This window comes from Osmerus mordax, chromosome 27 (genome assembly GCF_038355195.1).
Source record: "Osmerus mordax isolate fOsmMor3 chromosome 27, fOsmMor3.pri, whole genome shotgun sequence".
In the NCBI taxonomy this organism is placed as follows: Eukaryota; Metazoa; Chordata; class Actinopteri; order Osmeriformes; family Osmeridae; genus Osmerus; species Osmerus mordax.
In genome coordinates, this window is record NC_090076.1 from 1384894 (window position 1) to 1398869 (window position 13976).

At 39.6% G+C, this 13976-nt stretch overlaps 1 protein-coding gene across 2 annotated transcripts in view; it reads right to left on the reverse strand.

The window, feature by feature from the left end:
• cdc14ab (cell division cycle 14Ab) overlaps positions 1-13976 on the reverse strand; it is a 128828-nt gene that overhangs the window by 101222 nt on the left and 13630 nt on the right. For both annotated transcript variants that reach the window (XM_067230676.1, XM_067230675.1), the window contains exon 2: positions 13229-13319. In XM_067230676.1, the coding sequence (XP_067086777.1) occupies positions 13229-13319 (91 nt within the window). The remainder of the gene's footprint in view (positions 1-13228; positions 13320-13976) is intronic.

Here is a 13976-nt window from a genome sequence, read left to right on the forward strand (position 1 = left end):
CGGGTCATTCTGACCCATCAGTCATTGTGACCCACCGTCGTATTGCGACAAATTTACCTAATACAAAAACAAAGTGAAGCATTTTCTTTTAACTGTCGGGCTGTCTCAGACCCCCCACATTGGAATGGTTAAAATAAAATTATTTGTATTTGTTTTTGTATTGGGTAAAATTGGGTAAACACAACGATGGTTTGTTATGAACCTTTGGGTCATGTGACCCGAAGGCAGCACGAGGGTTAAGTGATTCATTTGTCTCATTGATGCGGCCGCCATTTTGAATTCATTGAAAAGGTTTTTTCTTTACTCCTCCTACAAATGTTGTCCAATCTTCACCAAATTCGGCAGAGATTATCTTCAGACCAAGCCTCACAACACTCATCACATGTTTTTTTGATTTTCGAAACCGTTTTCCTGTTACAGCCAATCAAAATGTGAAGTTAAGCCATCAAACAGGTAGTTGGGTCGTATCTCAGCAAATCTTTGATGGATTCACACCAAATTTGGTATAGTGACTAGGAACCCTGTTCTAAGGATGTCCAAAATGTTTTCTGGGTCATATGACTGCTTGGCCACCTCATTGCTGCTTGCAGCTATATTTATATATATTATTTTCCCACCCCTAAGGATCAGTCAATATTTGGACTACATAGAAAACGGCGGTGTCAAAATGTTCGTCTTGGTCTCGATTGCGATGCTTCTATTGGGAGTTACGTTCCGTTGCACGGTTTAGGCTGAACTTAAGTTTTTGTGGCAAAAAGTGCCTTTTGTCAACAAAGGGTACTCAGTGCTAGCCTACGTCACAGCGTCAGCACATGTTAGCAACGACGCATGGATACAACGTTCATAGATGTTGCACAATACAGCGAGTATCGTGCCGTGGTGTACTAACAGCATCATACATGTACATTTAAGCAAATCAAGACTTGCATGTACAGTAAGTAATGTAACATTAAATAATGTATTAAACTCAAGCTTGTGTGGTGCGTCGCTGGCTTCAGTGCCACAGCCCAAACTTTATGTCAAAAGAAACGTTCTCATTTCCGGCACTTTCAAACAATCCCCTCACAGTTTGGCTAGCCACCACAACTAGCTTGCTCGTAGCAAACCTCTTTTGAATTAGCCAATTCTCCCTAAATAGATGTCAAGCTTATTTACGTTTTTGGGGGCATATTTTCAGTAAGCAGATGGTACCGTTTGAATAGCGATTCCATCTGAAATACTGCCGGTGACAGCGTTGTTACAGTCGTTTGTTTCAAAAAAAATGTTTTAATGAATTACGCAATATGAGTAGGCTAAATGCTTGAAAAATTTCACTAGAAGAGAAAAACTTAAAGGGACGGACCCACCTGCAACCGACGCAAGCAAGCACACCCTACAATTTCCCCAGAAATTGTACCCTCTCTAGTTAGTTATGCCATTACTCAATAAACGCGTCTACATGATTCTTTTTATTAATCTGCTGCTAAATGACTAAATGTAATTGTTGTATGCTCCACGGACAAAACTTGCACCATCATACTTACATACATACATACACCATGTCTTCCTGTATCGGCCCTATTGCTGTATGTTTCATTCAATCAACACATTACTAAAGCCGAGTAAACGCATTCAATGATAGGCTACATCTGCTACTACTATTACTATCCCAACTATAATTTCAGCTGTTAAAACGATAATATTCTTGTTACGACTAGCTAGCCTACTTCTTCTTCTGTTTAACAGTTCAGCTTTCAGCTTCTCCCGCATTGTAGGCTCTGCCTCTTTTGTGTGACTCACATTTTTGAAATTCATTTCAGCTTTCAGTTTACGGGTATTTTTCTAATTTCTGTAGGCCTATTTTCAGCAATTAAAAAAATTATAATCCAATGCATTTTCTGCAGGAAATGCACTTTCTAGTGTTATAATGTAATGCTTGTTTGTGAGTCTTGTGTGGATGCTTTTGATATTGTTGCTGTTTATTTTTTAACCCTATATTTTACTGCTGTGGAGGTTAAATGTCCCTGGTGGGATAATTAAATGCTTCTTATCTTATCCTAGGTTCTCCAGTATGGCGTAGACCAGAGTCTGCCAACTTTCAGAGAAGGAGACAATGCTGTCAGCTGGTGGGCAGCAGTCTTTGAAACAGGAAGGTACCCAGGTCTCAGCATGGCAGTAAAGGCAGCGTTGTCGGTGTTCCATGGGCCACTGGTGGAGTCTTCATTCAGTCTTATGTCTGAAATAATTGACTCGAGAAGTGGCAGCATGAACATTTCCACTCTGAGTGCCATCCAAACTGTGAAACACACCTTGCTGACCCGGAAGCAGACGGCATTGCAGATGTTTAAAAGAGAAGACCTGAAGTATGGGCCAGTGGACCAAAGGATGTGCCACAACATCATGTCGGCCGGAACCAAGGACAAAGCTCTGAGGAAGCAGGCAACCCTAAAGGAGATGGAACGAAGGAGGGAGTTTGACTGCCAGCCATCCTCAAGTGCTGCCGCAGCAAGAAGAGCCAAGGCAGAAGAGGAGGCGCTGGCCAGAAGGCGACATGCAGCCAGGTGCAAGAGAGCTTGTGAAACACTCGTCCAAGCTAAGAGACAAAAAAAAAACTTCCTTGAGTTCCAGGCGTTTCCGTGTTGTAAATAAAATCATTTTAAAATATTAAATGTGTCATTCTCTTTAAGTCACGCTCAGAAATGTGTCATTTGCATATTAAAATCACAAAAAAATCGAGCCAGGGGCACGCCCCCCCTCACCCCCCGCGACACTGTCACCTTTTTTACTCTGAGGAGTTTGCAGGTCTGAGTATTATTAAGTGACTTTATTTGGTAAGAGTACAGTGCCTTTATTTTGAAGGCCTTTTGGAACGCTCGTGAGTTAGAGAGTTGACAAGCTAACAGCAAGCGAAGCACGGACAATTGAATGTTCTGATAAAAGTTTAAGGTTGTTATAACGGATGTTAGCGATCTAACGAAACCTCTATTCCATTGAGTACAGCATGCAGCCAACGAGGTATGTTGTTTTGTGTCTGTATTTTACTTTGGTGAACGTTATTTACATGTTGCGCATGTCATTGTATGTTCATATGAAGCTAATGTGGTCTTTATTTTGTCTTTATACTGTGAGTTTAGTTTTCACGGTGGATTTGGAGAAAGGCTTCAAATAAAACAGTGTCATTGTGGGGTACATCATTCTGTTTGGGCTCATTAATGCCCTTGATCTAAGCTTTCCAGACAACCTCAAGTACACCTTTGAGTTTTTCCAGAAGGTCAATTAATTTGGATGGGCACAAGCTGAATGCAAAAAGGTACAGCAAATACTAACTAGAGAGGGTACAATTTCTGGGGAAATTGTAGGGTGTGCTTGCTTGCGTCGGTTGCACAGGGGTCCGTTTTTGAATGACATTTTTACAACTGATATTTCTGTATATTTTATATAAAAATGAATACTTATTATTTATAAAGATTACATAGATTTAAAAGCATTTTTTTTTGCTGCTCATTTACAACTGAAAATACGAGTGAAGTGTAGAATGAAATAGATGTCTTCTCATTTCCCCTGCAAGAGGCAGCCTCAACGTTGAATCAAAAGGAATACATTTGGCAGACCGGTGTAAAAATTGACCTAATCTCTATGACTTAAACGTCATTTTAAGTTTTTCCCTTGTCATGATATTTTCAGGCATTTAGCCTACTCATTGCATTCATTCATTGATAAAGAACCCCCTTTGGAGATTATTCTACGACGTTACCCGGCAGTAGAAGATGGAATCGCGATTCAAACAGTACCATCTGCTAACTGAAAATATGCCCCCCAAAACGTAAATAAGCTTGACATTTATTTAGTGGAAAATCGCTCATTCATAAAAAGCTCACTGGTAGCGATCATTGTCAGTAACAACGCAAAATGCGATATAGCCCTGTGTGGAGAAGCTGCCCCGGTAAATTGTACAGTACAGTAGACTACTGCTGTGTTCGTCTTGGTAGCGATTGCGTTGGTTGAATTGGATTTAACGTTCCGTTGTACGGTTTAGGCTGAAATTAATTATTTTCATGAACAGATTGACAACGTTTAGGCTGTGGCAATGAAGTTCAGGTTAGTAGTTAGATAGACTTTTGATTTAAGTAAGGGGAGTGCCGAACATTTTCTGTCGCCGTTTGACTTCCTAAACAGCTGTGTACTGTAGCTAGATGTTTTTGTAGTGTGTCTCGCGTAAGCTACAGCGTTGCAGTGAGCTACACTGGTTTGAAACCACAGGTAATGGTAATTTCACCAACAAATCGTTTACTAATGTCAGAATAAATCCTACAACGAAAATGTATATGTGAGGAATGTTTATTTTAACGATTGAAAACAGATACATCATAGACCACTGTAGTATGTGTTGCCCGGGCAACACAGGCTAATGTCATGATGCTAATATTTCAGTGAAATAGTAGACTACTGTTTCCGAAAGTAGATGTACTTCCTTAATAATATCAGCTTATATTGTACATTACACATCACAATTGTGTGTCATATCACAAAGTAAAATGAGTAAATATTTATCACCCTGGCCTCTTTGCTTGTGGCGTTTCTGCAGCTGCCTTGCAGTAAAGCTATAGTTAGCCTAGCTATCCCCCAAGTTAACAGATGCAAAACGAATGTTCTGCCAAAGGTAGTCACGCGTGTTTTCGTGACGTTAGTAACTTCAGTGACTGTGGCTAGCAAATTAGCCACCGTTAGCTTCACTTTTCGCCACAAAAACTTAACTTAAGCCCAAACCATGCAACGGAACGTAAATTCCAATAGAAGCAACTCAATCGCTACCAAGAAGAAACTTTTGACACCTACGTTGTCTATGTAGGCCAAATATTGACTGAGTTTTAGGGGGCAAAAAGAATAATAATAATATATATGTGAGAGAACAAAGGTTGTGCCCTTGCCGAAGGCAAAGCACACCCAATTACATAAGAAAAGAAACCCTTGTGTCCATTGTTGGTACATTGATGTTAAACCTACCTTTTTCTGTGTTATCTTTGCCTGAGATGGTATAAGTACTTTACAAGTGGTTTTTGGTTAGGTTTATGTGATGGATCTTAACCTTGTTTTTAAGAATTTGGAATTAAGCTGCACTTTTCTCTTTTTTGGGAAAATCAAGTTTGCATAAAAAGGCAACATGGGAGTCAGGTGGCTGAGCGGTTAGGGAATCGGGCTAGTAATCTGAAGGTTGCCGGTTCGATTCCTGGCTGTGCCAATGACGTTGTGTTCTTGGGCAAGGCACTTCACCCTACTTGCCTTGGGGGAATGTCCCTGTACTTACTGTAAGTCGCTCTGGATGAGAGCGTCTGCTAAATGCCTAAATGTAAATGTAACATTGTCCTTATTTTGTCAGGCTTGCCTTATTTTGTTGACCTTTATTACGTTTCCTGATCTTTGTTTTTTTGACGTCATGGATCCTTCTAGATTTTTAAGTGTGATCTTCACTTTTTTATATACATGTTTAAATGTCCTGCTCAGTCACTGTGGTTACTTGAATTCGAATTATTGGCTTAATTGGTCTGAAATAGAATTATCCCTTTCTTGTAAACACCTTTGTTCGAATAATTGCGGTCCGACTACGATCCGATCGACACCCCGAGATAACTCGGTCCGAGTCGGTTGATAATTCGGACATCGCATGCTTGTAAATGGTGAATTGGGCTATGAACTGGACTCTGCGTCTTTGCGCATGCTTGAGAACCCACCGCCCTCCCGCCCATGGAGAATTAAATTATCCATGTTCCTTCGGCGGCGGCGTCTTCTCTCCATTATCAATCTAGCCAATAGCGCCGTTTGCATTCGAAGTATTTCTATTGTCATCATGCACGAAATGTAGAGGGACGTAGCTTCACCTTGCTCTCCGTTCGCCATCTTTCTCGAAATGTTGATGTTGTTGTTGTTGGTAGTGGTGAAGAGGTCAAGCGGAAATGGCTGTATCACCACTAGTTGTAATGAAAACAGCGCCAAGTATCATACTGGGATATGACATGCTTTCGGCCAATGATTCACTTTATTCACTGCCATTCCATGACATCCCAACTGAATATTTTCCGATAGACAAAAACTATGCGACAAACGCTTTAGTATGGCTTCAAAATGTACTCATGAGAAGGCTAACAAGTAACACTAGCATGGTAGTTGCATTGCTACGAGTATTATGCTAGCTAATTTAACCCGGAAGCTAACGAAAGCTAGCTAGCTACCGTTTCGTATAAATAACTTGCGCTGTGTGGCCCGTCGGAAATATTTAGAACTCACACGTCTAAAATACTTCAATATAAATATATATAAAATATCAAAATGTCATAACATTACATAAAAACATGTGCAATATAGCATAGAACAACATAATAAAGTGCAATTAATGCTTATAGTGCAACAAGTACTGGAACACTGAAGCGTATGCTGCCCCCATCAGTTCCGGAAGAGGCGCAGCACCGATGCTGCTAACACTGGCATCGTCGCTAACGGTGCCTACGGTGCTTCAAAAAAATGGGCATCGTCGGTGTTGTCATTTTAGAACCGGGAGGTGTCGGTAGTATCGGTTCTCGTGACATCCCTACTGTGCATAAGTCTTGGGCACCCAAGATTTTTTACACAAATAATGTCTTATACTGTATTTCTTCAATTAAATGCTACAGCTTTTCTTGAATTACATGTTTCGATGAGGGCGGTGTGTACACGAGGGCAGCTTTTATTATTATTATTTAATCGTAATTAAGAACAACACAGGAATTGCGCAAACAGTTTATTAATTAGTAGGCGACATCTCTGGTGTCTCGTCAGTGAGTAGGCAGATGAGGATACTAATAGTGATGCATAAAGTTTACCGTACCTATTTGTAGTAAAATTGAATTAGAATTATAGTAAATCTAAATTTAATGTTGCTGCATTTTTTCGTTTAAGTGTATCAGATTTGAATGCAACGTTTAATCAAAGAAATATATGTAATATAATTTTTTTATTTGTGCAGCAGTATAAAAGTGCAATATTGCTAAACCCTTTGTAAAAAATTTGTATTTCATTATTTCTTAAAGCATTTTTCCTTAACCTTTTTTATTTTGTATTGTGCCTAAGACTTTTGCACAGTACTGTATATTAGTATAATAACAGTTGCCCCAAAAAATATCATTGTTCGAATAAAGCTAGATTCGAATTGATACCATCATGGAAACTTACTGAGTGTGTGTGGGTACACATTTTCAATAAAAACACCAACCAGGTTTAGTCTCTTGTGCGTGTTAATGAGGGGTTTCATCAAGTTTGAGTTGGACCAATGTGAATGAATTTCACTTAGTTAATTGAGTTAATGTAATTTTTTCCTTTCAGCTGTATTTGTTGAAAATGAGTCAGGGAAAAATATTGGTTATTGGATGGAAATCCTGCCCACAATTAAATTTAGTTCATCCAATGACTTATTTTACTACAACTAAAAGAAAAACTGTCATGGTAATGTTAATTTCCAGTGAGCTTGACATTTTCCCCCAACCTTGGGAGATACCTGGATCCGTAAGATCACGACCATGCAAGAACAATCTGTCAACATTTGTTTAATAGAGATGACCCCCTTCAGTCTTCACTGTTTTTGATGACTCAGAAGGCGTGGTTCTCATTTCATTAACCGTCACTGTCTTTGCAGAGCTTAACCCCATTCAAAAACTCATTGTATCTACACAAATGACCTACTTGGGATTCAAATAGGTGCATCATTCCTTCTTTCACTATTCAGTTGAGAAACCTCAGTGTTTCCCACACAGACTAATTTGTGGCGGTGCGCCATAGAATCAACACCGGCCGCCACATATTGCGTTTCGTTATTCTTTTTTAAATTTATTTTTGCTATTTAACCCGCAACCCGCCCTCTTCAGAGGATTCAGAACGCGGCGGCCCGCCTGGTCTACAATCTACCCAGACACTCCCATGTTACCCCGCTCCTCATCTCTCTCCACTGGCTACCTATCATGGCCCGTATCATATTCAAGACCCTGGTATTGACCTTCCGAGCAGTGAACGGGACTGCACCTGTCTACATCAAGTCTCTCCTGCAGCCTTACACCCCCACCCGTCACCTACGGTCTTCTTCAGACAACCGCCTGGTGGTCCCACCGCTCAAGACCGCCCGGTCCCAACACAAGCTCTTCTCCTGTCTGGCCCCCCAGTGGTGGAATCAACTCCCCACCTCCATCAGAGACACTGACTGTCTCTCCACCTTCAAGAAAAGGCTCAAGACGCACTTGTTCCGGGAGTACAACGGTACTTAGGAACGGTTCGCTTGACCCGATGTTAGTTTCCTCAAGGATCACAATGACTCTTGCTTAGAGACTTGTTGCTCTTGTGGTTAGTGGTAACTGACTTAAGTTTTTTGTACTCGCTGTGATATATTGTTTTTATTATTGTTGCTTGCTTTTTTTTTTCCACAGGTACACTTGCACTTATAGCGGTTCATGTTGTTTAATTGTAACTTGTTTAACTACATGCTCTTATGGTTCTTCCCTTTGGCACTTATTTTGGTTGGCCACAATGTGTGCTTCATGTTTTGGCTACTCGCAATGTTTTGTGACTATCTTGTTGTTATGATCAGTGACCTATGCACTTTGTAAAGCTCTCTCTTGGAAGTCGCTTTGGATAAAAGTGTCTGCTAAATGAATAAATGTAAATGTAAATGTATTTAAAACACACAGCGTATTCTTTCAGCTGCATTTCCTTTCCCTACTCTCCCTCCAGCTCTGCGTCTCTCTCACATACACGCGTCTCTCTCACATACACACACACACAGCCTCTCCCCTCCGTGCACACCACGTCTGTCTCCATGAAAACGAGATCATCCCTGGAAGCGTGGAAGCTTAGCCTATTTGGTACAGAGAAGACGGCTGGCGAAATTCACAAGTTCACGAAAGGTTGGTATCTTGAACACCTTTACACAATTACACATTTAAAAAGTGCTATAAAAAATATTTTTTTTATAGCACCATAGCAGCATAATATATTCTGAATACAATGTTGTCAGTGTGTTAATGTTGGAGTCCCGACCCTTAGCAAACAAGCGCCTTCTTTAGAAAGTTAACTAGTCGCAAGTTTGCGGTAAAATGCAGTTGGGTTGTTGAGGTCAAAACACTATCGGTAGCAGCTGTGAATCAAATAAAATTATCATAAATAATGTTATAAAATTTTTTTTACTCTTACACTGAATGTTTTCTGCTTCAATCCAGATGAGTATTGAAAATTATTTTTAGGCACGTGTTGAGGATGAGGACCATGTCTCGCTCTCTTATAGGGTGTTAGATGTGTAGATTTTTGGTACGGCGTGTGGATTTTTGTAGAGGTTTTTGCTGCTAAATGACTAAAATGTAAAGAAATTTGAATGGGGTGTGAATTTTGTATAGGGTGTTAAATGTGTGGATTTTGGGTTGGGCGTGTGGATCTTGTGAAGGTGTGAATACTTTTTTTATTAATATTTAATATAATAAAGTTCTGTGAAACAAATTATTAACGAAGGAAATATTTTGAACCCCCCACCCCCACCCGGTCAGACACTGGGCGACCCCCCCCCCCCCACACACACACACACGCACGCACGCACACACACACACACACACACACACACACACACACACACACACACACGCACACACGCACACACGCACACCACCACAAACTGCTTCTAATCTGTGGGAAACACTGAACCTAAATCGGAAAATGAAAAAAACATTTGTTTGCATTTTCACAATTGAGAATACGAAACCAAAAGAAACGTGAAATGGCAAAATATTATACCAATTTACATTGTAGAAGATCAAGAGTTTGACAATAATAGAGCAAAATTACTTCATGTTTGGCAAGCAACAACAGGCTGAATGGAGATTCAAACTCAAAAGCATGTGGTTGCAAGTCAGCCTCTCTATCCTCTCTGCTACACATCAACAGTTGAGTTTACATGAATAAAAAAGGCAGAGTAATAGCTTTGGGACAAAGTTTAAGCAGCTGTAATTCAGTCATCTTTTGACATATCAAGGGGAAATTGCGTATGGTACTTCAGAATGATGTCATCCTGTTTAACTAAACAGATAATCAGAATTATGACAGGCCCAAAGGCTGTGGCTGGATTTGGACCTGTGACCTTACACTTTGTAGTACACCATCCCAGCCCATTACGCTATTCTCAGTGTTGGGAAGTGGTGAGGTCAGTTACTGTATAAAAAAAAGTAAGCTATTTCTCCTGTAGCACACAGTGTTAGATTCGGACAAAGTTTAAACAGCCGTCATTCAGTGATCTTTTGACATATCAAGGTGAAATTGCGCATGGTACTTCAGAATGATGTCATATTGAAGAAAATACGGTTTGAAAAACCATCAGTCAAAATTATATTAGATTTATTGACACAAAGATATTGAGGCAATATGGACATTTAAATAAATACACCCCTTTCAGCCATTTTGTATTGCATTTCTTATTCCATTTCACCCTATATAAAGACATGTATTCTACACATCTGTAACACATTTCAAATCGATTGTATCTATGGTTCATTAGCAGAATGGTTTGGAAGGTTGTACCAAATTTGGACAGTACAGCTAAATCTATCATGGCGGACGTTATGGGTCCTTGAGGCTTTTTTGTTCCCCGTGAGGAATAAGGCATTTATACAAATTTTCTGGCATTTTGGAGTAATGGGGGCAGGGGAAATCAGGCGTGGCTTATAGTGCCACCTTTGGGCATATGTGGACCATTAGCGGTCAGGGAGTAGTCAGTGACCTGTTGTATCATTGGGCCAAATTGTTTAAAATCGGTTCGAGGACGTTTTGAGATATTGAACCATTTCATGGAGAAGATGGAAAATAATAAAAATACTAACAAAACAATAGGTTTCCTCATACCGGAGGAACCCTAATAAAACTAACAAAAACAGGCCACGGCCCATTTTTTTTTTTGAAATGTTTTTGTGTGTCGTGGAACTTATTGACTTTTTTGGTTATTGACCTCTTTGTGTGTTGCACTTATACTGTCTTGTTAGCTGGATTCAGTTTTGCTAGCCTCAAGTAAGAATAATGGAGTCTTATGTTTAGAGGAACTAAAAGTGTAGCTGTCAAGGAAGACGAGGTGGAAAGCATTGTGTCTGCATGCGTCTTGCCAGTTCATATAACTCTTTAATTAAATGAATGTACGGTTCCAGTGCGGCCATGGTGTCAATATCAAATTACTCTGGTATGGTAATATTTAATACTGAATGGTTGGTGAATTTGCTGCAAGCTTATCAAGTGCAACACACAACAAAGTCAACTAGAGAGGATACCATTTCTGGGGAAATTGTAGGGTGTGCTTGCGTCGGATCAGTGTTTCCTCTAGGATTTTTTTTTTAGCAGTGGGGGCAGGTCTGTCTGTCCGACTGCCCCCCCCCCCCAGCTGAAACCAAGTTCTAACCCTAACCCTATATTTCGGAGCAGGTTAGTGTAATAGTCTAATAACTAATGTCATATTGCACATACTTTCATCCTATTTCCCCTAAAGCAAGAAGGTTAGGCTACTGAAAGAGACCTTCCACTCATAAAGCATGTTCTAAATGGCATAAATGCTGCCAATTAATAATTGACGTAACAACGTATTGTAAATGGTCAGTAGCGATTAAGGTCCTCGAAAGCATGTACACTGTCTGCTTCATTTGATCTTGATAGGCTAAGCATTCTGTAGCGAATAATAACAATAAACCCACTATTTATTAATTAAAACTACTTCAGCATAATAATGCACTCACTTAAAATACAAATGTGAGCAAAGGCAGCAATCACTATCGAATCAACAGACAGCAGACAGTGCAATTTAGCTAGCCTGGGGAAGAATACAAACACCGAAAATCACCAGTTAACTTAATTTAAATTAGCAAGAACTATAGACTAATACAATTACAGGCTTAAATGAACTGACAACATAAGTTATACGACTTACAGTTCTCAAGGACGCACACACGCAATCTCAACTGCGGTGTGAAGCGCGTGTCCGTGCTATTCTCTGACATGCACTAACAATCCCTACTGATAGACGGCCTACAATTTTGTACAGCCCTATTTCTGAAATGTTTTCATCAACATAGAGGAAACACTGGTCGGTTGCAGGTGGGTCCGTCCCCTTAAGTTTTTCCCTTCTAGTGATATTTTCAAGCATTTAGCCTACTCATATTGCATAATTCATTAAGAAACCCCTTTGAAACAAGCTATTGTAACAACGTTTTCAACGGCAGTATTTCAGATGGAATCGCGATTCAAACAGTACCATCTGCTAAGCTAGGGGGAAATGGCTTAAGCGCCGGAAATTAGAATGTTTTTTTTGACAAAGTTTAGGCTGTGGCATTGGAGACAGCGACGCACCACACAAGTTTGAGTTTAAATACATTATTTAACGTGACATTACTTACTGTACATGCAAGTCTTGATTTGCTTAAATGTACATGTGCTGTTAGTACACCACGGCACGATACTCGCTGTGCAACAGCACATCTATGCACGTTGTATCCATGCGTCGTTGCTAACGTGTGCTGACGTTGTGACGTAGGCTAGCATTGAGTTCCCTTTGTTGACACAAGGCACTTTTTTGCCACCAAAACGTAATTTCAGCCTAAACCGTGCAACGGAACGTGAATAAAAATACAAGCAACTCAATCGCTACTAAGACAAAACCTTTTACACCGACGTTGTCTGTGTAGTCCAAATATTGACGGATCCTTAGGGGAGCAAAAATAAAAAATAAATATAGCTGCAAGCAGCAATGGCAGATTCCTCCTTCAAAATGTTGTAAAATTGACATAATAGATAGTTACACTGGGATTAACCAGAAGACTTGAAACTGTCATTTCTGTCAGAATAATAAATAAAAAAAGTTTATACCTTTGCCTGGATGAGAACCCACCACCCTTCGCACATCAGCACTGCGTCTCATCCTACTAAGCTATATATTATTATATGTGAGAGAACAATGGTTGTGCTCCCCGAAGGCGTGAGCACACCTAATAACTGCCAGGTCACAACTAAATTTCTGAATCAAGTTTGACCCGTGGCCTGTTAATGTATTTCGTTTGTTGGTTTTAGATTCTCAATTGAAAAATTAAAATATGAATGATACACGGATTGATTCAAAACTGCAATTTTAGTTTGATTTGGTGACAAGTTTGCATGCCTGGTTGATACGAACAACAACAACATTGAAACACAATAAGTGAATATAAAATAAACTTACTTTTCATAAATGAATTCGTCATCCGTGCAAAAGTAGTGCGTGTTTGTTGTGCTTTTGGGCTTACTTCTCAGTGTAGCAAAATACAGTCGTTCTGTAAAAAAATATAAATATATACATTAATAACAAAAATACATCAATGAAAGTCTGTGATAATTGTCTTACAGAACATTTCTTTAGTTGTTTAAAAAGAAAGTCAACAGACCCTTAAAAAGGTGCCTTTGCCATGCAGTTTACCTTAAATAATGAAATTTGAGACCTGTACCACAGTTAGAGTTCAGATTTAGTTAATTAATAACCATTTCTGCCTTCATTAACTCAAATATTAAGGAGCACCACAACTACAATTTTAATATTATAGATTTTGCGAGCTGGTTAGCTTGTCACTTGACAAAAAAGCTCTTTGAGAGCGCTTTCGGGGGCATATGCAACCAAAATGGTCGCAATTGTAAACCCAGCAGATGAATGAAAACAAACAAGTTCATGGTAAAAAATACAAAGCTCTAGTGTACACATCTTGTGCCCAAGTACAAAATAATAACATTGGGGTGATCAGATTAGCCCCAATTTTCCACAACTTCGTCACAGAGAGGGTGGGGTTCATATTGGCCCGCATAATGACTCTTCACCCAACCCCCCCCGCCCCCATCAATATTTTTTATAATTCTTTCAGATATGAATATTAAAACAGCCACTTCCAACATGAGGTTAAGTACATTGAATAATTTAATTTTAATTTTACAAAATGATG